Source organism: Lissotriton helveticus, chromosome 4_1, assembly GCF_964261635.1.
Source record: "Lissotriton helveticus chromosome 4_1, aLisHel1.1, whole genome shotgun sequence".
In the NCBI taxonomy this organism is placed as follows: domain Eukaryota; kingdom Metazoa; phylum Chordata; class Amphibia; order Caudata; family Salamandridae; genus Lissotriton; species Lissotriton helveticus.
Genome location: NC_136063.1, coordinates 653,582,821 through 653,609,317, shown reverse-complemented (window position 1 = coordinate 653,609,317; position 26,497 = coordinate 653,582,821). Strand labels below are relative to the sequence as shown.

The 26,497-nt window shown below is 48.0% G+C and overlaps 1 protein-coding gene across 1 annotated transcript in view; it reads left to right on the top strand.

Annotated features, from left to right (window-relative positions):
* TGS1 (trimethylguanosine synthase 1) overlaps window positions 1–26,497 on the top strand; it is a 345,615-nt gene that overhangs the window by 147,722 nt on the left and 171,396 nt on the right. The window contains exon 10 of the mRNA XM_078687296.1: window positions 11,527–11,670. Within this exon, the coding sequence (XP_078543422.1) occupies window positions 11,527–11,670 (144 nt within the window). The remainder of the gene's footprint in view (window positions 1–11,526; window positions 11,671–26,497) is intronic.

The window sequence follows — 26,497 nt, the reverse complement described above, 5'->3', positions numbered from 1 at the left end:
TTGTGCATGCAATGCAATGGTAAACATCCAGCACCCCAATACATATGTTTGATGTCCCAAGTAGGACATTTTCGTTCAACAAATCTGACCCATTTGGCTTGTTGCCCTTATCTGCAGCAAAATATATATTTTTGAAAGTGCTGCGATATATTGTACGTTACGGAAATACGAAAACCCAGTTTACTCTGGACCATTAATAAATCGTCTGTGCCCCAAAAGGTAAAAGGAGCTCAGTTTTATGAATTATTGTGTCATACATTCACTCACACCAGTGTAACTCTTGCTAATTTATTTTCCTAAAGCACAGACCAATATATGTATAGAAATCCGCAACTAAGATAAAATATAGAAAAGAACATTTTACCATGGGTTACTCCTTGATGAGTGCATACGAGGTGGGCGAGTAGTTCTATGGGTGTTGCGCTAAAGGATGCCAGGTTAGAGGGTAAAAAGGGGCTGGAAAAGACAGTGGTGTGGAATAAAAGTGGTAGGGCTGGGTAGGTGCGAAGAGAGGTTGTGGCTTGAGGATGATGCGTTTAAGTAAGAGCACAAGTTGTTTGAGTATGCGCAGTGTGCAGAAGGAGGCTGGCATAATGTGTGATAGAAGGGCTGTCAGTGCCAGTTATGTTCAGAGAGGTGGGTGGGCAATGGCTTGTGATGCATTTGCGGAGGGTGGAGCTCGCAGTGTGGGTGTAACAGTAGAGAAGGCGCTGTCGGGCTATGCTGTGGCTTGGGGGCAGGTAATGTTAGCAAAATGTGAAGCGCGGTGGTTAGAGTAGGGACGGTTTGTTGATGAGTGAGCGCTAAGGAGATGGGTGTTTTGTGTAAGGAGGTGAAAAAGGAAGATAGCTTCCAGTTTCTGTGTGAGAATGCCTGTCACGCCATGGAAAGACGCCCCTAAAGGAGTCCCCTGGGAAGCCGTGAGAGTTTTGAGAAGGTAAACAGCCACTCCCCCCTACAGTCCCCATTCAAGTGTGCAGCCAGTACCTGCTGGTGTTGTACATTTCCACTGTCCATCCTACGTAGCACCCTCTCAGCAGTTCCATTACAGCGCCCCATGGATCTCTAACCATATTACCAGCACGGCTGCAGCAATTCCCCCTTAATGCTAACGTACACATTATGCCTGATTCACGTAACACAATTATATCGAGAGGGGTGGTTCCCTGGCCTCCTGTGGAGTGCTTTGCTTGAACAGAAGCAATATTTTGGGCAAGATGCGGATGTACACCTGCAGTAACCACTCAGCAGCGCTTGCTCACGGCTGCAGCAATTTTCCCGTAACGCTAACATACACAGTATGCCTGATTCACGTAACACAATTTTGCCCCAGTATTGGAACTTTCATAGATTCCCATGCTTTGTATCATTCCCCGTCGTCGGAATGGGAGCCTCGGTAAATAAAAAATACCATAGTAGTAAGCACAAAGTGAAAAAAAAAAAGCCTAGGCCTCATCTCATTTTGTAGCTTATCCACCCCTTTTTGTAAAAGAGACCAAATTCTTGCAGTAGCCAATCAGAGCAGCCTCACCCCATAGAACCTTCCTGAGAGAGTCTCAGAGCCTCAGATTTTCTACCGCACGTTGTGCAAGGGAGTCTCCATTGAGCTCTGCTAAATTTTCTTCACTTCTGAGTATATTTCTACAACTTTTTGCCTGTTTTTTCGTCATGTCTGACAAGGAGAAGAAAGCACTTTTTAGAGCCTGTGCTACTTGCTCTAAAAAGAGGTTGTTTGTTGAAGACAAACACGAAGACTGCATATACTGCTTATATCCGGATCATAAGGCCACAGACTGCAAGATTTGCAGAACCTTCTCCACCAAGACCTTGAGGGACAGAGATGGCCGCCTGCTGACTTGGCTACAGAAAATGAAGGACCGCAAGGGAGTTCTGTCTTCAGACAGTGAGGGCTCCTCTTCGGTGGTGTCAAGAAAATCGAGGAAGAGGGGTAGGTCTCCCCCTACTACATCTGATGAGCCCCATGTCAAGGCCTTGCCCGGGACCTCTGATAGGTCTTATAGGCCTTATAGGCCTGCTTCCCTAAAATCTCCTCACCGCGGTGAAAAGGAGAGGCAGGGACAGTCAAAGGAGTTACAACCTTCAAAAAAGGCTAAAAAGATCGTCCCTGTGACTTCACCACCCTCTGAGAAAGAAAGAGGGGTGAAAAAGCCTTCCTCTACGCCTCAGGACATTGCTTCTGACAAGAAACAGCGGTCATCGACGGTGAAAACCACAGGTACGTCGACGATTCCTGTCAAGAAAGACTTGTCTCTAAAATTGGCCTCGTCGACGATGGCTCCGACGACGGCTTCTTCACTGTCGACGATGTTTAAGACGCCTGATGCCTGTTCGTCGTCGACGAAGCTGACTTTTTCCACATCGACGACGACGACTATGACGTCGACGACGACGCCGGCGACCATGATTCTGACGACGAGTTCGTCGACGGTTCCGTCGACGCTCCTACCATCGTCGATGATGTCCATCTCCCCATCGATGTTTCAGCCTTCGACGACGAGCGCAGTTTCTTCATCGGCGCTTCCATCGACGAAACAGTCCATGAAGATTCCACCGTCGACGACTGAAAAACTTTGCATTTCTCAAAGGAAGAAGAGTATAACACCAGAAATGACATCTCCATGGCGAGTTACGCTGTTGCCTCCTACGTTATTGCTTGATGAGGACTCTGAGGAGGAGACTGATAGCAATTATGGGCCGGCTTATAGCCCATCTGACTTACAAGTCAAATTACAGGAGGTCAGTTCTGAAGAAGGTGAAACGGAGCAACACCACTATGCTCCACAAGCCTATTATGACCAGCGAGAGAGGCCTCGCATGCAGGTTCATTCGCAGAGATCTCCACGTCAGTCCCAGCAGGACATGGTAGCGATGCCATCCTCTCATCTCTGATCTACAATTGATGTTGCAGAACTATCGGAAGCGGTTTCCTGCTCAACAGGAGGTTCAACAAATACGTCCTCCTTCGCCTCCGCCTCAGTTATCTCAATCAATGGTAGACAATTCTTTGCCTTTAAGGGGCCAGGACCCAGAGCCCGTAGAACATCCACAAGAGGTGGTTGATGATGATGATGATGATGATGTCTCATCAGATGTGGATCACCAAGGGGAACCGGACCAAGATCAGAATATTGACTGGAATCAGGATGGCCTTCAAGATCCAGACGTCACAGAGCCTGATACCGCAATCTCTCCTCCAGCAGATATTGGAGGTTTTCACAATCTAATGGAACGAGCATCCAAGAGATTTGGTCTTCCAGTTACCACAGTTCAATCTGACTGTTTTTTGTATGACTTCAAAGAACCATTCCGGAAGTCAGTTCGTTCAATCCCCATCATTGAACATGTTTGGTCAGAAGGCATAAAGGCTATGAAAAACCCAGCCACGGTCCTCCCTGTACTCCCCAAAATATATAAGGCGCCGAAGGGCAGCCCGGCATGTCTTCTAGGTCAACCATCTCCCAGGCCGCACAGAGTAAATAGAAGAATCCATCCACGCCGCTAACGACACCACCTGATAAAGAGGGAAGGCGTCTGGACAACGTTGGAAAAAGATTCTCCGCAATGGCCAGCCTCCTCGTTAGAGCGGCTAATGCTTTGGCGATTCTGGGGAGATATGATCGCCAGATGTGGTGTGACCTCTCCCCGTTTGTGGAAGAACTTCAGGATGGGTCTAAGGACGAGGTCAGAAAGATCTTGATGGAAGGGGAGCGTGCCTCTTCAGAGGTAATCGACTGCTCTATGGATATAGCGACTACGGCTTTCCGAGCACTAGCCGGCTCTGCAGATTTAAGACGCCAGGGTTGGCTCCGAGCCACGTGGTTTCGACAGGAGGTACAGAACAAAATTCTGGATCTACCTTATGATGGAGAGATGTTATTTGGCAAACATGTGGATGACGCCCTACAAGGCATAAAGAAAGATACTGATACGGCCAAGTCCTTGGGAACATTACAATACCGCAAAGTTCCCTTTAAGGGGGCAAGGGGAAGAGGTTTCTCATCCTACAGAGGCAGCAATCAGCACCGCTACTCTTCCAACTCCCAACCTGGCCAGTCATACAAACCCCAATATTCACAGAGGGGGTCTTTCTCTCGCCAGCCGCCGAGAGGACGTCAGGGGCAACAGAGCTGAGATAATACCAAGAGACAATAGCGGCCATGTGGCTCTTTCTACTGTTCCTGTACCCTCGTTAACACCAGTGGGGGGCAGGATTACCCATTGCCTCAACAGCTGGAAGGTCATAACAACAGACCAGTGGGTCCTGAACATCATCAAGGAAGGACACACGTTGGAGTTTCAAAATCTTCCTCCAACGAGAGCTCCAGACGCCATTACACCCAAACATCTAAGACTTCTTCGTCTCGAGGCCCACCAACTCTTCATCAAGGGGGCAATAGAGCCTGTACCTCACTCCCAGAAGGGCAAAGGGTTCTATTCCAGGTTCTTCCTGGTTCGGAAGACGAAGGAGCGGTGGCGTCCGATTTTAGATCTACGGCAGCTCAACACTTATCTCATCAAGTTGTCCTTCAGGATGGTCACTCTTCAGGACATCCTCCGCCTTCTCAATCCAGGGGACTACATGGCAACCCTAGATTTGGAGGATGCTTACTTCCATGTGCCCATTCATCCAGCTCACAGGCAATATCTTCGATTTACAGTAGGCAAGAGCCACTTTCAATTCAGAGTACTGCCTTTTGGTCTGCGGTCCGCACCGAGGATCTTTACAAAGGTACTGGCTCCTGTGGCAGCTTTTCTCAGGAGGCAGTCTTTCGAAGTCTTCCCATATCTGGACGATTGGCTGGTAAAGGCTCCTTCGTTCCAAGAAGCGTCCAGGGCAGTCACGAGCTGCAGTCAACTGTTCGAGCAGCTGGGCCTTCGGCTCAACAAGGAGAAATCGATTTTGCGCCCCTCCAAGACAGCAAGGTTTTTGGGTGCGATCCTAGACACGGAGTGCTGCCTGGCTTTTCCTTCGGAAGAGCGCCAGACCAAACTGCTTCTCTCAGCTCGCCTCCTACAGACACGGAAGTTTCTGTCAGTTCGCCAATACAAATCGCTTCTCGGATCGATCTCATCCTGCATACCATTGATACCACACTGCAGGCTGCGAATGCGTCCACTGCAGGAACAGTTGGACAAACAGTGGCGTCAGGTGACAGGCTCCTTCGACGACAGATAATGATCACACCGGGAATGCGAAAGGCAAGCAGCTGGTGGTTGCTAAAAGAGAATCTTTCAGTAGGTTTGCCATTCCAACTTCCACCATCTCCCATGGTATTGACAACAGATGCTTCCATGGAGGGGTGGGGAGCGGTTCTCCAAGAACTGAAAGTCAGTGGTCATTGGAGTACAGTCCAAGGCAAGTTCCACATCAATCTACTGGAGCTTATGGCCATTCGTCTAGCCTTACAGGCTTTCCTTCCAAGGATCCGCAACCGTTCCGTGCTGGTTCGCACAGACAACACAACAGCCATGCACTACATAAACAAGCAGGGCGGGACGGGATCTTGCACCCTTTCGAAGGAAGCACAGAGGCTTTGGAATTGGGTGATCCAACACGATATCACTCTTTCAGCGTAACATCTGGCGGGCACACTCAATGCCACAGCGGACGCTTTGAGTCGCCAAAAGACTATCAGCCACGAATGGGAACTGGATCAGACCATTCTGGACGAACTGTTTTCACGTTGGGGGACCCCAACCATCGATCTGTTTGCGACTCCTCAGAACGCCAAATGCCAGTCCTACGCAAGCAGGGATCACCATCAGGGATCCTTGGGGAATGTGCTTTTGATTGCATGGTACGGCGCATTTGTTTACGCCTTTCCACCTATTCCGCTGATCCCGAGAATGATCCGCAAGCTCAAGGCGGAGCCGTGCAGAATGATTCTGATTGCACCAGCATGGCCCAGGCAGTTTTGGTACACAGAGGTTCTTCTTCTCTCCCAAGATCGACCGATTCTTCTGCGGCCTATATCATCACTATTAACAATGGCTCACGGGCAGGTTCTGCATCCAGACCTGAAGTCACTACGATTGACAGCGTGGCTCCTGAGTTCAGAGAGTTCCAGGGTTTGAATCTTTCAAGAGAATGTAAAGACATTTTGGCCCAGGCCCGAGCGCCTAGTACGAATAAAACCTATAGGGCGAAGTGGAAGAGGTTCTGCCTTTGGTGTCAGCGACAAGGTCTACATCCATATACTTCTGCACCGCACCAACTCTTGCCTTACATCCTTTCACTTGCGAAATCAGGATTGGCTCATTCTTCTGTAAAGGTACATCTAGCGGCCATTTCTAGATTTAGACGATCATCATCAGGTCCTTTCCTGTGGTCTGCAAGGATCATTAAACAATTCCAGAAAGGTTTTTCAGGTTTTTTCCACCAGTCCGGCCTCCACCACCAGCCTGGCATCTTAATTTGGTACTGTCACATCTATTGAAGGCCCCGTTTGAGCCTAATCATAGAGCTGACATGAAGTTTGTCTCATGAAAACTGGCTCTTCTCTTGGCCCTGACATCGGCTAGAAGAGTAAGTGAGCTCCAGGCTTTCACAATTGAGGAACCCTTTCTACAATTTAAGAATGATTTTCTCATCCTACGAACAAATCCTAAGTTTATTCCTAAGGTCCCCTCAGAATTTCATCTGATTGAGCCGGTGATCTTAAAGTCCTTCTTTCCGCGGCCCTCCACGCCAGCAGAGAGGGCGTTGCATTCTTTGGACATTCACAGATGTCTTAAGTTCTACTTGGAGCGCACAAGACTGTTCAGGAAGTCTTCCCAGCTTTTTGTTTCATACAGTGCTCCACGAAAGGGTTGTCCAATTTCCAAACCCTGCATTTCCCGCTGGATATCCAGTGCAATCCAGTTTTGCCATCGAGAAGCGGGAAAACCACTTCAGCGAGCAGTTCATGCTCATTCTACGAGATCAATGGCTTCATCAGTGGCTCTATTTTCTGGTGTCCCGATCAAGGACATATGTAGAGCGGCGACATGGAGCAGTGTCCACACCTTCACTCGCCACTACTGCCTGGATTCTTCTGTGAAAGAGGATGCGGCAGTGGGCCAAGCGGTATTGAGGAACCTTTTCCAATAAGTCGGTGAGCTTTCCTTTCTATCCCGCCTTCCTGTATTGCATATTTTGTATTACTTATTGTTGTTCTGCTTTGTGATGCCAATGTGTATCTGTTTTTCTTATCAGGATTATGTATGACATTTACAGGTAAACAAATGACAAAATATGCTTTTTCTTTTTACTGCTAGCTATTCTGATACAAAGCATGGGAATCTATGAAAGTTCCAATACTGGGGCAAGAAAACAAGTTACTTACCTGTAACTTTGGTTCCCCAGTAATGGTAACTTTCATAGATTCCCATGCGCCCGCCCTCCTCCCCTGGGAAAGCTCAGCCTTATTATCCAATGATGTTGCTGTTTACAACGGCTACGAAAATCTGAGGCACTCTCAGGAAGGTTCTATGGGGTGAGGCTGCTCTGATTGGCTACTGCAAGAATTTGGTCTCTTTTACAAAAAGAGGTGGATAAGCTACAAAATGAGATGAGGCCTAGGCCTATTTTTTCACTCTGTGCTTACTACTATGGTATTTTTTATTTACCGAGGCTCCCATTCCGACGACGGGGAATGATACAAAGCATGGGAATCTATGAAAGTTACCAATACTGGGGAACCAAAGTTACAGGTAAGTAACTTGTTTTCATATCGAATGGGGTGGTTCCCTGGCCTCCCGTGGAGTGCTTTGCTGCAACAAAAGTAATGTTTTGGGCACACATGCGGATGTATACCTGCATTAACCACTCCGCAGCGCTTGTTTAAAAGTCCACTTTTAAGACCCAAGCATGGCGCTTCCAGGCAGGTATACTATTTGTTATGGGTAGGAGGAAAAAAGGTGGTGACTGTTCTAATATGTTATTACTTTTTTAACAGCTTGGAGGATTGTTCATCTACCACCTTTTCGACCATTAGAGTCCCAAAGTGTCCAATGATGTTTTAAAAAAGTTAGGATACATCGAGATACACGCCTGCTGTTATCTCGCACAGGCACACCCCTCTTCAGCGTTATGCTGCTCCACATTGTTTTATCTTTTGGGAAGGGGGCGTGAACCACTGCCCCTCCCAAAAAACACACAGTCCACCATGGCACCCTGCATACTTTGAAAGTGCACGGATGGGCGACCACTAGTCTGAATGCCGCAGTCATTAATGACGTTCCCCCCCCTCCCCCGGCAAACCTTGAAAAAGTTGTTTACCTTCCCTTTCCCATCCTGCTGCAGCTGCCCAGGCCAACATACGCCATCTCTTAGCGCCCTGAAGCCCTTTCTGTGGCGCTTCACAACATTGCAGAACAGATCGCTAGTTCAGTCGGACAGAAGAAAAACCTTCCCACAGATGAAGCAGCTTACCTCAAGACCTTCCCCATGGTTTGTAGGACCATTTTGCAACTTAGCCCGGTCTTCGAGCTGGGAGAGAGTCCAGGACGGTCCCTGCTGAAGCTGCTGTGATGGCGGACCGTGAAAGGGAGAAGGAACAGAGAGGGGCGTAGTAGGAGGGGAGGCATGGGAACATGGGATAAAGCACCATTGTTACAACAAATGCTTATGTATGTAAATAAAGCGCTTATTTCCGACACTGACCAAGAGAAGCGAGACTGAAAGCCACATGCGCACGTTGTGCCTCACAGAATGCCGGAAACGCGAGAGCAAAATTGACTGCCGTGCGCGTGCACATCTTCTGTCCGTGCTGGCACAGCAAGCAGGAGACAGGGAGGGACTGGCGATGTGCACGCGTTCACATCTCCTGTCCCCCTTCGGCCAAGAAACCAACAACAATAGAGCTCGCCATGGCAAGAAGCACATGCACTGCGTCGCTAGGCGAGACTTTAAAACGTGAGACTTGCCGATTCAGCATTCACGTGGAGGGCCATCAAACTCGTCACGGCGAGGCGTCTTAGCCGCATAAAATGAGAGCTGGTGCTGCCTAGGGTCAGTTCACCCCATTGCTCGGCTGGGGGGGGAGGTTAGGGGGGTGCTGTTGTTTGAAAAAAGAAACCAGACTCTAAGCGAGGGAGGTAAGCATGTTTTGCCAGTGCACACTGAGGGAGACTGTAGGCAGTGCCCAATTAGGCAGGGAGAGACGGTAAGAAACCTCCAAAAATTAGCATCCGGGTGGGCCCTGCACAAGATAGTCCAGTGTGGTAGCCTGGAATCGTTCCCAGAAGAAAGATACCTCAGTGCTAGGTTCCAAATATCCAGCACCAGGCTCATAGTCTTGCCTTAAAAGCCTGCATTCACCAGGGTTTCCAAGCTCCTTATGTGACCAAGTGGAGCAGCCACCACTTCTTGCAGTGTTAAAAGCTGGACGCTTTTCATCTGTGTAGGAGAGTAGGATCTGCTTACTATGGTTACCCCCACTTTTTGCTGGCGTTTCACTGTTTTTCGACTTTAGTCTGGCTGGGGCCCTGCTAACCAGGACCCCAGCCTAGCTGCTTCCTCTCTAAATTGATTGCATGTACTTAAGGTACACTCCAGATTGGTTACTGGGTTGCCCTTGTGAGTCCCTAGCATATGGTACCTTAGGTATCAAGGGCATAGGTACCCCAGAGGCCTACCAGGGGCTGAAGCATGTATTATGCCACTCCTGTGAAGCTTTCCAAAATGGCACCACAGGTCTGCTACTGCAGCCTGGGTAAGGTGGTGTAAGCACCCCTTACTAAGATATAGGTTACCTATATCTACCTTTAATCACTGACACATATAAACCTAGAAGTCACTCCTTTGGCAGGCCTTATCAATCCTGAAGGCTTGGTTTTGTGTGAGAGGGTGCCCAAGCATGAGCTGAGCCCCTCTGCAGCTTTCGGAATCTATCCTCTGAGGCTGTTCTGTGATGCAGCCAGACCATATGCTCTTAAGTGCATTATAACCTCGTGGTAAATGCTAACTTTGGAATGGCATGGAAACATGTTGTGTTTGGTGTCAAACATTTTGGAATCCTACTTCCCCCCGCCAGTTCTGGTGGCGGGAGTAGAATTCCACCCTTCTAGAAGGAGAAGACATGTACACACTTACTTAACCGGTAATAGTTTAAAAGAGCCATGGCATCACAAAATGAATGCCACAGACACGGGTCCGACTTCCTGCTTGTGAACAATGTGGCTCCAAATGAATTACAATGCAAAAGTCTTGACAAATTCAATGGATTAATTTGAACGAGCCATCTATTGCGCTGAACGGCTCGACTCACTGTATATATCAAGCCCTTTGACACCATGCGCCGTTCCTGCTGATCTCAATTGTCACTTGCGTCGCCACCTCTTGTGTCACTTACACATGCAGAGCACCAAGTCCAATTCGGCTTGATTTGTTATTTGTTTACATACAGTGCTGATACAACTGTATACCCTAATTTTCTTTGTTCTTTAATTATACGATGCTATGTACACGTTTCAAAACAAATTGAGTCTCCTTGTTTCTGGCCACATAATACTTTACGCATACACGTTTAATTGTCTTCTACATTAACACCAGATGGGATATTGTTTGCTTATTCTTATATACCTACCCTAATCTCAACGTGGTTTATGGGTCATACTCCTGTAGTATTTTACAACACATCCTGGAGCAGGCAGCATCCCACTGAGCAGTAAAGCTGTGACTCAGTCACTGATCTCCAGTTGCTACACTGCGATCTCACACGTCCGCAGTCCCCCCTCAGGCTTGCCTGTGACACCTGTTGTCGCTGGGCCTCCGAGGGCCGCATCAGGCCGCTGAAAGCGCGAGCCACTGCATAAGGCCGCCGACAGTTTGGGCCGCTGCACCTCCAAAAGGAATTTCTGATCAACTTTTTGCCTTCACCAGGCCCTCCGCAAGCTAGAGGGCGTCTCGCAGTCCACAGATCGCTGTGAGGACTGCGGTGAGGAGAGTAGTGGCTCCGGAGCTTCACGGACGAGCTGTTATCTTGGTGCTCGGCCTGGCCATGCCCACTTGTTAATTTTTATATATAAATTTTCCAACTTTTATCAATTTTGATTTCCTGACAGAGTGGCTACTTTAAACCCAAGTTGCTTTTCAAGTAGTTGTAAAGTGCGTTTGACGGTTTTCTTTTCTGAATTGTATATTTAAAAATTATGAATGTGACCCCCGGCCTGCGAGAATTCATGGTTTTCGAAACTAATTGTATTTCTCTAGTACATTAAAGCTTTGAAGGAATAAAATATGGTTTGTCTTAACCATTCCGTACATTTTATGCAAGTGCAAAATGCAATGGCTGGCTGAGAGAGCAATGTAGCCTCTATTTTAATACTCTTCCCCCCCCCCCCCTCAACACCGTAACTCAAGACTATATGCCCACTTATTGCTCCTATTGCTTTCTCTGTCACCGGTAAAATTTGTTCTCCATTGGATAATTGCGATATTTCATATTTGTCATATTCATAACTTGTACATTCTGTTATCATGTATTCTTTTCGAGGTAACCCATTGTTTGTTTTTCTCATCAGAGGGCTGGTTTTCAGTAACACCTGAGAAAATTGCTGAGCACATTGCGGGCAGAGTTGCCCAGGCCATAAAGTGTGAAATCATACTTGATGCTTTCTGCGGGGTTGGAGGAAATGCCATTCAGTTTGCTTTAGCAGGAAAAAGAGGTAATTTTGTGGATTCATCGTTTTCAATCTTTGTTACATTAATGGTTAAAATGATTATGTTGTGTCTATAGAGAGAACCAAATTGCTGTTCTTCTTTACCTTCTCAAGGCAAAACCTGCCTTCTTATCCTCCTAGATCTATTCTCGGCCTTTGACGTGGTCAACCATGAAAATCTGCTCGAACACCTCAAACTTAGGATGGGTTTGGATGGCTCTGTTGTAGAATGGTTTAGGTCCTTCCTCCACAACCGATCACAGAGATTCTTAATTAACGGCAAACTATCAGCTTCCACCCCAGTCACAGTTGGAGTCCTTCAAGGTTCAACCCTGTCCTCCATCCTCTTTAATCTTTACCTAGCGCTGCTTACCGAAGTTCTTCGCATCGCTAACATCTCCTACCATATGTACGCGGACGACACCCAACTATACATTAAAATCTCTTCCCTCGAGGAGATCCTCTCCCTGAATGAGAAACTGACCGTCCAATGGCTCTCCTTTAACCAACTAAAACTCAACGCAAAGAAAACTGAATTCTTCCTAATCTCCCCTACAAAAGCCAATCCTGAGATTCAGAGGTGGATCATGGCCATCACAGCCCTAAACTGCCTGCCGACCATCGTTTGACTCGGCCAAATCCCTAGGTATAATCCTCGACAACAACCTGAACATGCAGGACCACATCAACTCGATGGCCAAATCAGCCAGGTTCCATCTGAGCTACCTAAGGAAGCTGAAACCATTCATCGCCGCTCCCGACCTAAAAATGGCAGTCCAAGCACTAGTCATCTCTAGGCTGGAATATGGCTGTTCCACCCTCTCCGGTTTACCCAAGCTCTTCCTGGCACCCTTAAAAGCCTGCCTCAACGCGGCCACTAGACTACTTACTGGCACCAGGAAATTTGACCACATCTCTCCACATCTGAAAGCTTTGAACTGGCTCCCCCTCGAGGCCAGAATACAGCTGAAGCTGGCATGCATCACACATAAGGCTCTATAGTAGTATCTGGAAGAAACAGGAACTCTCGGTCCACCAGAGACCTCTTGCACCAACTTGCCCGTTTCTGGAAGAAAAAAACCTGCAATCTGGCTTTCTCCGGGGCCGCACCAGGAATTTGGAACTCTCTCCCACCCGCCATTAGAAGAATCCTTTCTTTGGCACGCTTCAAAAAGGTGGCCAAAACTTTTCTCTTTGGTAAATTCCTCATCTAAGCTCTGCCGTCGACCACTACAGTGTGCCTGACTAATCTTAGACTATAGCCTTTGCCGTAGTTCACCTATTCACTCCACCAAGTTTCGATGGGGTTTTTACGGCCTCTAACTGTTAACGTAACCATCCACTTGTGTTCCCTTTACTCCCCATGAGTCCAGCACCACTGCCCCTCTCCAATTTTTTTTGTATACTTCTGTACATAAATGCCTTTTTGTTTGTTCTCTTCTGTAAACCTTGTAAAGCGCTCCGATACCCTCACGGGTCAAGTTCGCGCTCTATAAAACACTTAAATAAATAACTATTCATTATTATAGTTCTCATGTATAGAGGTGTTCCACCTCTCATGGCTGGTGCCCTGCTACTCAGAAAGAATGTCTCCCATTATCTGCATAAATCCATAGTTACTCCTTTGGAAAAACACTGCAGTTTGCGTATAACATTGCACTTTGAGTGAGGAAGATTAAAAGTCTTTTCCCCTCCTTGGAGGGGCGTATTTAGCTTGTGGAGTCAGAGAGATGCTGTTGAATCTCAAGAGGCTTCCATTCTCTCTCTGTTCTACGCTCACTTGAGTAGGCTCGCACATGCTGCATCCTGTCTGAATTTTCTGGAAGTGCTCTATTAGTGGCAAAAGAGATAGCATGTCGGTGTGGGACTCGCTTTCGATCTGCTTCTTGTGCTTGTCCAATAGGAGGGCTGACGTTGATATATATATATATATATATATATATTCACTGAAAAAACCATAGGTTATAGACCATATATAGTTAGGAATTAGCATTTACAAAACCTTGAAAATTCACTGAAAAAACCATAGGTTATAGACCATATATAGTTAGGAATTAGCATTTACAAAACCTTGAAAATTCACTGAAAAAACCATAGGTTATAGACCATATATAGTTAGGAATTAGCATTTAAAAAACCTTATTTTACTCACACAAAACCATTGAAATTCCATATATAGTTAGTTGCACTAACTATATATCGCGCACCCGCGATCCACTGCTGATGATGTCACATATTACATCATTCATGACATGGTCAGTGACATCACTGATGACATCACTGATGACATCTCAAATGACATCACTGATGACATCATCCAGTGACTGTGTGTTTCTGTAAAGTTTAAATATGTTTTACATATTGAAGAATGAGTAGATGTAGAAGTGTCTGGATGAAGGATTTAGTAGGTGCGTGACTGACTGTATGAGTGAGTGATTAAATGTGTCTCACTGAGTGCATGGGTTAGTGACTAAACTGTCTTAATTTGTGCATCATTATGTCTGTTCTGTAAACTGCTGCATGTGTTGATCAGTAGCTATATGAGTAACTATATGGGTTATTGATTGATTGCCCAATATTTGTATGGGAGACTGAGTGTGTGTGTGGCTGGCTGGGAGGTGTGTGACTCTGTGCAGATCAATGTGTACTTGTATCAATGATTGTATAAGAGAGTAATTATGTGTTAGTATATGTTTCAAAATGTAAGGTGCTCTATGTTTAACTGTATAGATTAGAAAATGGAAGTGTGATTGATTCTTTACAGGACTGACTAGGTGTGTGAGTAACTCCATGGATGAGTGACAGAGTGTGAGAGTCTGTATAGGTGTATGAGTGCATATGATAGTGTTGTAAAGATGAGTGATTGTATGTATGAATGATTGTATGGGTAAATGAGTGAATGTGTGTGTAAACATAGGAATCACTGAGTGCGTATGTAGTAACTAGTATTGGTGTGTCAATGGTTTCAAAAATTATACTCTGTATTTAACACTGGGTGTAACAGAGGTTATATTAAAGTGTGAGGAGATGCATTGTATTGTCACATGAATGATATCATCAGTGATGTGGTCATTGATGTCAAATGAGATGTCATCAGTGATGTCATCAGTGATGTCATTTGAGATGTCATCAGTGATGTCATCAGTGATGTCACTGACCATGTCATGAATGATGTAATATGTGACATCATCAGCAGTGGATTGCGGGTGCGCGATATATAGTTAGTGCAACTAACTATATATGGAATTTCAATGGTTTTGTGTGAGTAAAATAAGGTTTTTTAAATGCTAATTCCTAACTATATATGGTCTATAACCTATGGTTTTTTCAGTGAATTTTCAAGGTTTTGTAAATGCTAATTCCTAACTATATATGGTCTATAACCTATGGTTTTTTCAGTGAATTTTCAAGGTTTTGTAAATGCTAATTCCTAACTATATATGGTCTATAACCTATGGTTTTTTCAGTGAATTTCAATGGTTTTTTAATAGCAAATATCATAAGCTGTCGAATGTCAAGTACGTGGTAAGTAAAAACATTTTCGTGTTTATGCACACTGATCTGCTTTGAATGCTGCCCCCACCCCTCATTTCTATTAGGAGTACTCTCTCTTTGCAGATAGTGAAGGGTAGTTAACGCAGCCCTTTGCCCCCTTTGTAATCCGCCGTGCCTGCTTCTCTCTCCATTTGATTGATTGTTCTCTTTGGTTCATTCTCTATTTACAAACAAGCACAGAGTCGCAATACTCTGTTTAGTCTTTGCAGATAGCGAAAAATCGTGTAAAAAAACAAAAGGAATCGAGCAAAATCAGTAGGCCACTAATGGGATCTCTTTTTGACCTCGCTAAAATAGAAACATTAGGAACAACCTGTTGAAAATAGCAATGCGTATGTATATAAGCGGCGTTCATTGTGTTCACAGTACCCCTTGTTGATTGTTTCAATCGAGCATTGAATTGTTCGAAGTTAATTCTCTTAAGGATCTTCTCTACCTGCAAACGAGGAAGAATAGGAATATTCTCTCTCCCTTTGCAGATAGTGAAGGGTAGGTAACGCAAGCCTTTAACACGTCGTACCTATTTCATTCCTCATTGATTGATTGATTGTCCGAACATTGACTGTTTGGGAATTAGTTCTTTTTGGAGGTATTCCCTGTTTGCAAATAAACGTAGGAAAATCTTTGCAAGTAGTGAAAGGGTACGTAATGCGGACCGTTCTCCCCCGTTGTAATCTGTCATGCCTATCTACTCCCCACTGATTGATGCACCTTTTTCACCCGGACCATTTACTAGAGATACGTCATCTGGCCCGACCAGAGAGCACCCCTAGTGAAAAGGACATATGCAATAATAACGAAGTGATCACTGTATCCTGTTAACAGAAACTTTACCATGAAACAACCTGGAAAGAAAAAAATAGGAAAACGAAAATCAGTAGGCCACTGATGAACATGAACTTTTATTAAACAACGAACAAAGAAACGATAACATAACGTAATGATAAAACCTATTAATGTCCTAGAAACAAGAAAACGTTAAAATATGCCAGTGGTGAGAGACCAGAAAAACAGTAAGAGAAACCAAATCACCCCTCGCTGTCCCACCGCCTGCCACGCCAAAAAAATCGATAGACTAGGGAAAATGCAAGTCAGTAGAACATCCACCCCCACTCTGGAAACTTCCAAGGTGGGGCAGGGTTCCGGCTACGCCCAGCCGGGAGCAGCCCATATAAGGCAGGTCCTGCTGCCACGCCTCGGCCAGGAGATCCTAACGTAGAGTGTAGCCGGAGGAGAGGCCGAGGCCAGCGGGACCCGGCCAGGGGATTGCCTTTACAACGCTGAACAGTTGCAGGGGGGGGGAATGTCTCCTCGACCCTCCCCTCTCTCTCCCAGTCCGGCCGCGGTGGCCCTTGAGAGTTGCAGGTAGTCCCGCCACATGCTCTTCCGGTCCGACCACCAACGGTCGGGGGGCCGAGGCCGACGGGATCCGGCTGCAGCCGATAAACCAAGAAACCCGTTCATGGGGCCAGAGCCAGGGGCGTCCGGCCGACATCCACCGGAAGCCCGGCCCGAAGACGGACGGGACACTTCTTTCTTTTATAATGGGGGGGGGATGTCTTGCACATGCCTCCGACCCCCCCCCCTCGTCCTCATCGCCTGGTCCGGCCATAACAAATCTCAAGCGAGACGCCGTGGGGTGCACTGGGAGGGAGAGACGGTGCGAACAGGCCTCTCCCGCCTCCCCAGGTGGAGGCTTCCCAGCTGCACCCTCAGCGCTCCAGGCGCCCGGAAAAGGGTTCTTCCACTGTGGCCATGCTGCAACATCTCGCCCGGCAGGGTGGAGCCCGTCCGCTCATGTGACCCCGCGATCGCCGGTAGCTGCCGAACTCTCAAAATGGCGGTCGACCTGGCAAGAGCGGGCCCAGCATAAAGAAATGGCCCGGTGACTGGTTGACTCCACCACCGTAGTCCTCCACGACCTTGAAGATTCTAGAGGAGCCGCGGGAGTCTCCGACCCCCGATGGGGAATGACTGCCATGATCGCCCGTGGAGTGACGAAACTGTATCCGCGGGACGTCGGCGCTCCCATGCTGGCGCCAGCCTCACTTTGAATTACTAGAATCCTGCAGACCTCACTTCCGGTGAAAGCACAGTGTGACCCGGTAGGAAAAATTATTGCACCCCCTCCCCTTTTTGACTGATAGTTCAAACCACCGATCCTTTCCTTTGCCCTTTTAACGGAACTTTGGACTGCCTCCCCCTCTTTTACATTTTCTAGAGAAAACAAAACATTAACCACTACATTAGCATAGCAGTTGACACCAGAACTGTTTTCAAATTGAAAACCAACAACATCTTCAACAGAATCCTTTTTGTTTCTGCTGTGACCCTGCTACAGCACAGGCATTGTCCCCAGCAGTAATTCTGCAATGCCGGTAAGAATAGCTGTGGTGCCTACTGGACTCACTCACCCCCGCGGCGCCCCACGCCGTTTTTTGCTGGGCGGCAACTTACTAGACATCACTTTCGTGCCATCTAGATTTCAGCGCGTTCTGCTGCCTTGGAACTATTCGCACAACAGACCGCTACTGACAAGAATATTTCATTATTGGTGCTGTCAATTTCAATAAATCTATTGGATAATTCAAAAGAAATTGCCACGGTCTCTTCGTTGTTTAAATGTTTTTACTGTTTTTGTTTTCTTGTATATATTTATATGTTATTAAAGTTTTATATTCCTACTACTTTGTTGGAGTGCTATATATTTTTAATGTGACACATAATTGTAAAAACTTTGATGTACAAAGAGTCATTCCTGGAATCTTCCGCTTCAGGCTCGGTCCCCTCCCCAATCACAATACAGGATGGTTTTCAGATAGTAGGAACACGTGTGGTGTGACGGATCTCATCGGGTGTGGGCCTTGATCTACTATAACTCCTTTGAAGAGGGGTGATTCTTTACAGCTGGGGCCATAAACTACATCTGCAGGGCTAGCTGATAGCCTGGACAATCGGACACAGAGAAAGAGGAGTGTCAGAGGGTGCGGTAGTGAATAGGGCGAAAGGGAGGTGTCGGGCGGGCACAGAGTGTGATTCTCAGGGAAGAGCAGCGCAGATGGGGGGAGGTTTATTGCCCATGCATAAGACAGAGAGCGGTGGTGACCAGTGCCTAGGGAAGATGCTTGCGTGGGTGAGGAGCCATGCTACGAATCGACAGCGTGCAGAGAGTGGGTCTGGTCAACACATCTAAAATGGCTGCCGTGCACGACAAAAGTGTGGCATTTCAAAAAAGGCAAGATGGCGCAGACAATGTTTTTCAACACTTCCTCATTTCCTTCGAATCGAACGTTAACAGACGTTGGGGCATATTACCAAAGTTAAGCGATATTTATCGCTAACGATGCTTACCAACCAATTTTTTACCACTAAGCATCGTCAGAAATTATCGAAGATAAACCTTGCTATTATCAAGGTTTATCGCAAATGCGATAATAAACGGCCGCAATGCATGAATATCGCTAAAAACTCAGCGATATTCATGCATTACCGAGCTAATGCTCTTAGCCATGTTATCCACCTCCCATTGGATAACATGGCTAAGAACTGCTCAGGGCAGGTGTTACTTTTTGGAGATATTCGCGCTTAGCGCGAATATCTCCAAAAGTTGGTAATAGGAGATAGATATCTTGCATGTTGTAATGCAAGTTATTGTGGTATATGGAACTCATACCATAATCTCTCAGGAAAGCAGAAACTGATCCTTTTGGGACCGCCTAAAAAGGCCTAGGGGGTGAGGAGTACTCTACTTTGCCCCCTTTTCACGTTCCGAACTATTTTATTTTACTCTCTTCTGTAATTACACAAAATAGCAGCGATAAGATGCATCGGAGACACACAGTGAGAGAAAGGAGGCCGGAGATGAAGAAGAGATGTCAAATACACATTGGAGATAATATAGTGGCAGAAGGGAAGTAAATATGAGTAAACTTACCATGTAACATAAAAATGTTGCACTCTATACTATAAGTCTCATTTTATACTACAATCACTTCGCTACAACCTCATAAATTAAAAATAAAAATGAATAATGTCTCAAACAATTTTTGATTTCTAAATATAAATTTATTCTTCAGAATTTTCTAAATTTGAAAGAACTAGTAACATGTCCTCATCAGCAATGTCCTCATTAAAAGTCTCCAATGATGATTCTTGTAACTCTATGGTCTCCAAACACTCGATAAATTCGCCATCAAGAGATTGATCAAAAAAATCATTCAAGTCATCTCCTCCTTGTGACAATATTTCATTATTGGTGCTGTCAATTTCAATCAATGTAGTGGAATCATTCAAGTCATCTCCTCGTGACAATATTTCATTATTGGTGCTCTCAATTTCAATCAATGTAGTGGAATCATTCAAGTCATCTCCTCCTTGTGACAATATTTCATTATTGGTGCTGTCCATTTCAATCAATCTAATGGAATCATACAAGTCATCTCCTCCTTGTGACAATATTTCATTATTGGTGCTCTCAATTTCAATCAATGTAGTGGAATCATTCAAGTCATCTCCTTGTGACAATATTTCATTCTTGGTGCTGTCCATTTCAATCAATCTAATGGAATCATACAAGTCATGTCCTCCTTGTGACAATATTTCATTATTGGTGCTCTCAATTTCAATCAATGTGTTGGACAATTCAAAAGAAATTGCCACGGTCTCTTCATTGTGAGCCATTTTATTTTGAAATTGCTTGCTGTAAATTGCAGAAAAAAATAATCACTTTCATTTATCGTTTTTAGTAATACATAATATAAAACTAACTTTATCAAGTATTTAGTATAACAGAAGGACTGCAAATAAATAACAGAAAACATTTTTCAAATTATCTTCAAGTGTACAACATAGTTCCCCTTACAAATTAACAACTCACCTTTTTAAAAGTAGCAGAAGTGTTAGTACTGTGTAAATCAAACACCAGAAATTCACCACCAAAAATTCCTCACAAATGTACCTCAGACAGTAGTATCACAAAATGGCTGTGGTTTCCTCTCATTTGACATATATACATAACCAATTAACTTTCATCACACACAAATACAAAACCAAAGTAACATTTTAATTGGTTCTAAATTTCAACACTTTCAAATGTGTTTTCCCCATGCAATTTTCCATAGGACATTTACATACGTCTACAGCCTGAATGGCTGAACGGAATTACACCAAACTTGGCAAAATGGTACATCAAACCTAAGAGGTCAGGAAGGATCTACTATGCCCCCTTATGGTCATTTCCCCCTTCGCTTTGGCCTCCTCTTGTCTCTCAATCCTACCGAGAGACAAGATGGCGGCCGCTACGGACTGTTTGGAATGTTGACAGACGCCGGAGAACCAATCAGCTTCGCAAAGCTCCGTAACGCGAAAAGTACGCGAAGCGGAGCGCTGTTACAGATATATATCTTTTTTTGAACGTTAATTTCTCAAAATCCACTGGAGCACATATATTGAGACCTAGCAAAGGCACATCGGGCTACCAGTCCCTAATATTTTGCCAAGTTTCGTGCAAATCCATTCAACCGTTCGATTATTATTATTTTGGGTTTTTTTTGCCCCGCGGGGCCCTTTTAAAACCTCCACATCAAACCTAGGGGGTCAGCGAGGATCTACTATGCCCCCTTATAGTTATTTCCCCCTTTGTTTTGACCTCCTCTTGTCTCTCGATCCTACCGAGAGACAAGATGGCGGCCGCTACGGACTTTTTGGAATGTTGACAGACGCCGGAGAACCAATCAGCTTCGCTTCACAAAGCTCCGTTGCGCGTAAAGTACGCGTCCTGGGACGCTGCCATGTCCGCTGTTACAGATATATATCTTTTTTTAAACGTTAATTTCTCAAAATCCACTGTAGCACATATATTGAGACCTACAAAAGGCACATCGGGCTACCAGTCCCTACAATTTTGCCAAGTTTCGTGCAAATCCATTCAGCCGTTCGGGCTAAAAGTGAGGCCAACCGCCCTATGGAAAACTCAATGTTAAAAACACGTTTTGGGACCCCCCTTTTTTCTCGGCCCCCCCTTGACGAACCCCCCCCCCAAATTTTCAAGGGCTGCTCAGAAACAAAATGTGCCATTTTCCTGAAAATTTCAGCCAATTCCGTCCACAAACGCCAAAGTTATTAGACATAGAATTTTCAAAAATCCCATAGAGAAAAAATCCTAACTATATATACCTACTGGCGACCGCCAGTAGGTAATATATATATATATATATATATATATATATATATATATATATAGTTATATAAGTAATCTCAATAATATGGAATTAAAGTACTTCAGACCAAAGGTGGAGTGTCCTTGTGACTACAGGATAACTGGGTCAAAGTATGTTGATGATTCAAATGATACATAAAAGTTGATCATCAACGATTGTTTGAATATTTAAATATGTATTTCCATTATAAGTAAACCTACACCTAAACAAACATTTGCAAAGCCAAAAGGTTTGGCATTGGTTGCCAGCCTTTCAAATTTGTCAATGCGCTTTCTGCCATGGGGTTTGTAAAACTCGATTTTCTGATGGATACTTTTAACCGCATATTCTTCACCATTTGAATATTCCCAGGTGTCAGACTGGATCTGGAAACTTAAAAACAGTACTCCTATGCACCTGTAGGTGACGCTATGCATCTCCGCTCCAACATAGTCCCACTCCGAAAGTAACAGGTGGAACTGCATATAAGCACCGCCCATGTGCGATGACATCAGTGGCTTGCTTTCCTGGCCTTCAGATGCGGATGTGGAGCAATCCTTTGGTCTTAATATATCTCCAATCTGAAAGAGACACGTTAGTATTAGATTCCTTACCTTAGACTATCCCCAGGCGTCAGACTGGATCCGGAAACTTTTGCGTAGCAGTACCCTTGCGCGTCGGTAGGCGTCGTCTGCGGCTCCACATCCGTCGTGGGCGCCGTGATGACGTTGTCGGAGTACTTAGACGCCACCTCCGCGTGCTGACGTCAGTTCTTCTTTTTTCCACGCCCGCAGGCGCAGATCTGGAAAAAGCAGTATCCCTTAGTCAATTTTTGACTAACTTTTTGGATCATTTTTGATCATTTCTCTAAGTCTTACGACTCCGATCGGTGCCTTAGGGATGCCTGGCTTTAAGCACTGCGAGGATTGCGACAGCACGATGTCGGTCACGGATCCTCACCACCTGTGCCTAACTTGTCTAGGCGTCGACCATGACGATAAGGCCTGCTCCGACTGCCGGGCCCTCTCTTCGAAAGCCAGGCGGGAGCGTCCCCGCAGGCGACTCGAACTCCGGCAGTCGGTCCCGTGCCGCGAGAGGTCTCGGTCCCACGGGAGGTCGAGGGACAGGTCGCCGTCTCGGAGCCACCACAGTTCCGAGAGTAGGCCGCACTCCTCCGGGTCGAAGTCGTCGTCAGGTAAGAAGCACAAGAAGTCCAAGAGGCGTCATCGCTCCTCGCGCGATGCGGCCGGGGGTTCGGGTGACACCACCCACGCGGCTCCGTCGGAGTCGCGGGCGCCGCGTCCAGCTCCACACCCTCCGGTCCCTGGGCACGACGCGACGCCGGAGGAGATCGAGCGCTTCCTCATGGCCATGAGGACACTCTCTCCTCCGACGGGTTCCGCGGCGCCTCCGGGCCCAGCGGACCGTTCTGGGGCCTCTAGCGTGTCGGGGACTTCGGCCCCGACGCCGCCGATGCCTTCGGGCCCGGCGCCGCAGGGCTCACAATCCCGACACCGCCGGTGCCTTCGGGCCCGGCGCCGCAGGGTCCAGTGGTCCCGGCGCCTTCGGGCCCGGCGCCGCGGTACCCCGCTAGACCTTCTTCGGGATCTGGGTCGTCGCCGGTGGACCTTACGACCTCCCCGGCGTCGGACCATCAGGTGTCGCCTCGGGCGCCGTCCTCTGGCGGCGCCGTCCTCTGGCGGCGCCGTCCCTGATACCTCCTTCGTTCCTGTTCCGACGTCGGGACGGCCCCGATGGGCGCTCCTCCCGACGCCGATTGGGGAGTTTAACTTCTATGAACAGGCCCCATTGATTGAGAACCCTGAGTATCAGGAGATGGGTGATGAAGGGGATTGGGAGGGGTCTGAAGACCCTCTGAGTGTCAGTCTTATGAGGACTGGGCAGGAGACCTTGGGGAGGCCAGTGTCCTGGACACCTCTCCAGACACTGGTTTTGTCTCCCCTCCTACCGTGGCTTCGGAGGAGGGGGCAACCTACAGTGTGGTGTTGATGAGGGCTGCCAAGGCCTTGAGCCTTGAGCTCCCCGTCGCTGCCGTGAGGACTAATCTCCTCACTGAGCCTCTGCTGCCCTTTAATGAGGCCTTGACCGACGTTCTTCGGGGCACTTGGTCCAAGCCCGCTACGGGTTCGCCCGTAGATAGGAACGTGGCCAGACGCCACCGCCCAGCCCCGGGCGACCCATGTTTCCTGTCCACCCATCCCACCCCCGAGAGCCTGGTCATCCAGGCCTCCAATTCACAGACCGCATTCCCGTCAGCGCCGCCGGACAGGGAATCCAAGAGGTACGAGCAGTACGGTAAAAAGATCTTCTCGTCCCTTAGTCTGGGACTGCGGTCTTCCAACACCCCATGCCTCTTGGGCCGCTACACCCACTCTCTGTGGGATGCGGTTGCGGAAGTGCTGCCAGAGTGTCCGTTGGAGGTACGGGCCAAACTCGGCCAAGCCCTTGTGGAGGGCCGGGATGCAGCCAAATATTCTATCCGGTGTGGGCTGGATACCACCGACTCACTAGGTAGAGCGATGGCAACGACGGTGGCGGTCAGACGCCACGCCTGGTTGAGGTCCGCCAACTTTTCGGCCGATGTCCAGAACACACTGATGGACATGCCATTTGATGGCCGTCGCCTCTTTGGCGACAAGGCAGACCATGCGCTTGAGCGCTTTAAGGACTCCAGGGCTACGGCCAAGTCCTTGGGCCTCTCGGCCCCGCGCCAGCAATCGGCTGCTTTTCACTCCTTTCGTGGCCACAGAAGAGGTGCACCCACACGTGCTGCCAGCCACGCTCCGCAAGGTAATACCCAACGCGGTGGCGGCCGTGGGAACCGCCGTCCCGGCGGTCGGGGACGGCGAGGTCAGTCCACACCTTCCCCCGCAGCATCCGCCTCTAAATCCTCCTAGTCCGTGCTTTCAGGCCCAAGTGATGCCAGTGGGGGGCAGGGTTCGCCATCACCACCTCCACTGGCACACTGTCACTTCGGACAGGTGGGTGCTGCAAATCGTCCGAAGGGGCTACTCCCTCCCCTTCGAGGCAACTCCTCCAGCCATGCCACCGCAGAACCACTGTGTGTCAGGCAGGTCCTGGCTGACCTGGACCCAGGAGACTGGATGGTAGCGTTGGACTTGTAGAACGCTTATTTCCACATCCCCGTCCTGCCGGCCCACCGGCGCTACCTGCGGTTCACGGTTGGCCGCGAGCACTTTCAGTATACCGTGCTCCCCTTCGGCCTTACCAGCGCCCCACGGGTGTTTACAAAGGTGATGGCGGTGGTCGCAGCTCATCTGCGCAGGTTAGGGGTTTCAGGCTTCCCCTACCTCGACGACTGGTTGTTGAAGGCGGGCTCGCCCCAGACAGTCGTCAGCCACCTCCAGACTCCGGCAGATCTCCTGCACCGGCTGGGGTTCTCCATCAATGTGCCGAAGTCACACCTGTGCCCGTCTCAGAAGCTCCTTTTCATCGGAGCGGTTCGCGACTCTGCGCGGTCTCGGGTTTATCCACCCGAACAGCGGGTCCGGGATATTCAGGCTCTGATTCCCATCTTTCAGCCGTTATCCCGGGTCTCGGTCAGGTTGACGCTGCAGCTTCTGGGTCTGATGGCCTCCTGCATCCTACTGGTGCATCACGCCGGGTGGCGGATGCGGGCTCTGCAGTGGGACCTGAAGTTTCAGTGGGCCCAGCATCAGGGCAACCTGTTTGACCACGTCCTGATCTCGGAGGGCACTGCGAGACAGCTGCAGTGGTGGCTCATGGACCGCGATTGGGTCAGCGGCAGATCCCTCTCCCTTCCCCAACCGGAGCACGTAGTTGTGACGGACGCGTCCCTCCAGGGCTGGGGAGGCCACATGGGAGAGGCGGAGATCAGAGGCCTCTGGTCTCCGGCGGAGGCCCGGCTCCACATCAACCTGTTGGAGTTACGGGCGATTCGTCTAGCACTGAAGGCATTTCTCCCCTCTATCGGGGGAGTGTAGTGCAGGTGTTCACGGACAACACCACCGCCATGTGGTACTGCAACAAACAGGGCGGGGTGGGGTCATGGACCCTTTGCCAGGAGGCTCTGCGCCTCTGGCAATGGCTGGAACGCCAGGGCGTGACCCTGGTGGCTCAATACCTGGCAGGTTCTCTGAACGCCAGGGTGGACGAGCTCAGCCGTCGGTGCATGATGGATCACGAATGGCGTCTGAACTCGGACGTGGCGCAAGGCCTCTTTCAGCAATGGGGAGAGCCTTGGTTAGATCTATTCGCCACCGAAGAGAACGCGCAATGTCATCAGTTCTGCGCGTTGGAATTTCCAAGGCGGCACTCGCTCGGAGACGCTTTTCGACGCGAGTGGAGTTGCGGTCTATTGTACGCCTTTCCGCCTAAACCACTTCTGCCCAGAGTGCTGAAGAAGATCAAGCGCGACCGGGCCAAGTCATCCTTGTGGCTCCGGATTGGGCACAAAGGTACTGGTATCCAGAGCTACTCAGTATGTCAGTCGATCCCCCGGTTCGTCTGCCTCTTCAGGAGGACCTTCTGTTGCAGCAACAGGGGACGGTCCTCCACCCGAACCTGTCCAGTCTCCACCTCCATGCTTGGAGATTGAGCGGCGACAGTTGAGGCCATTTGACTTGCCTACTGAAGTCTGTAACGTCATTCTGGCAGCCAGGCGTCCCTCCACAAAGTCGGTATACGCCTGCAGGTGGAACAGATTTGTGGCATGGTGCACAGCAAAGGCTGTGGATCCTCTTGCTGCCCCTCTTTCTGAGGTTCTTCTCTTCCTTCTTTCTCTTGTCCAGCAGGGCTTTGCTCTGGGCACTATCAAGGTCTACCTTTCTGCCCTTTCAGCCTTTCTAAGGCTGCCTGATCAACCTTCTTTGTTCAAGTCCCCTATTGTAAATAGATTTCTAAAGGGCATCACACACACATTCCCTCCTGTTCCGTTTGAGATGCCTCAGTGGGACTTGAACCTGGTTCTTACGTTTCTGATGTGCGCTCCCTTTGAGCCACTTCACAACTGTCCTCTCCGCCTTCTTACTCTGAAGACTGCTTTCCTGGTTGCCATCACCTCTGCCAGGAGAGTGAGT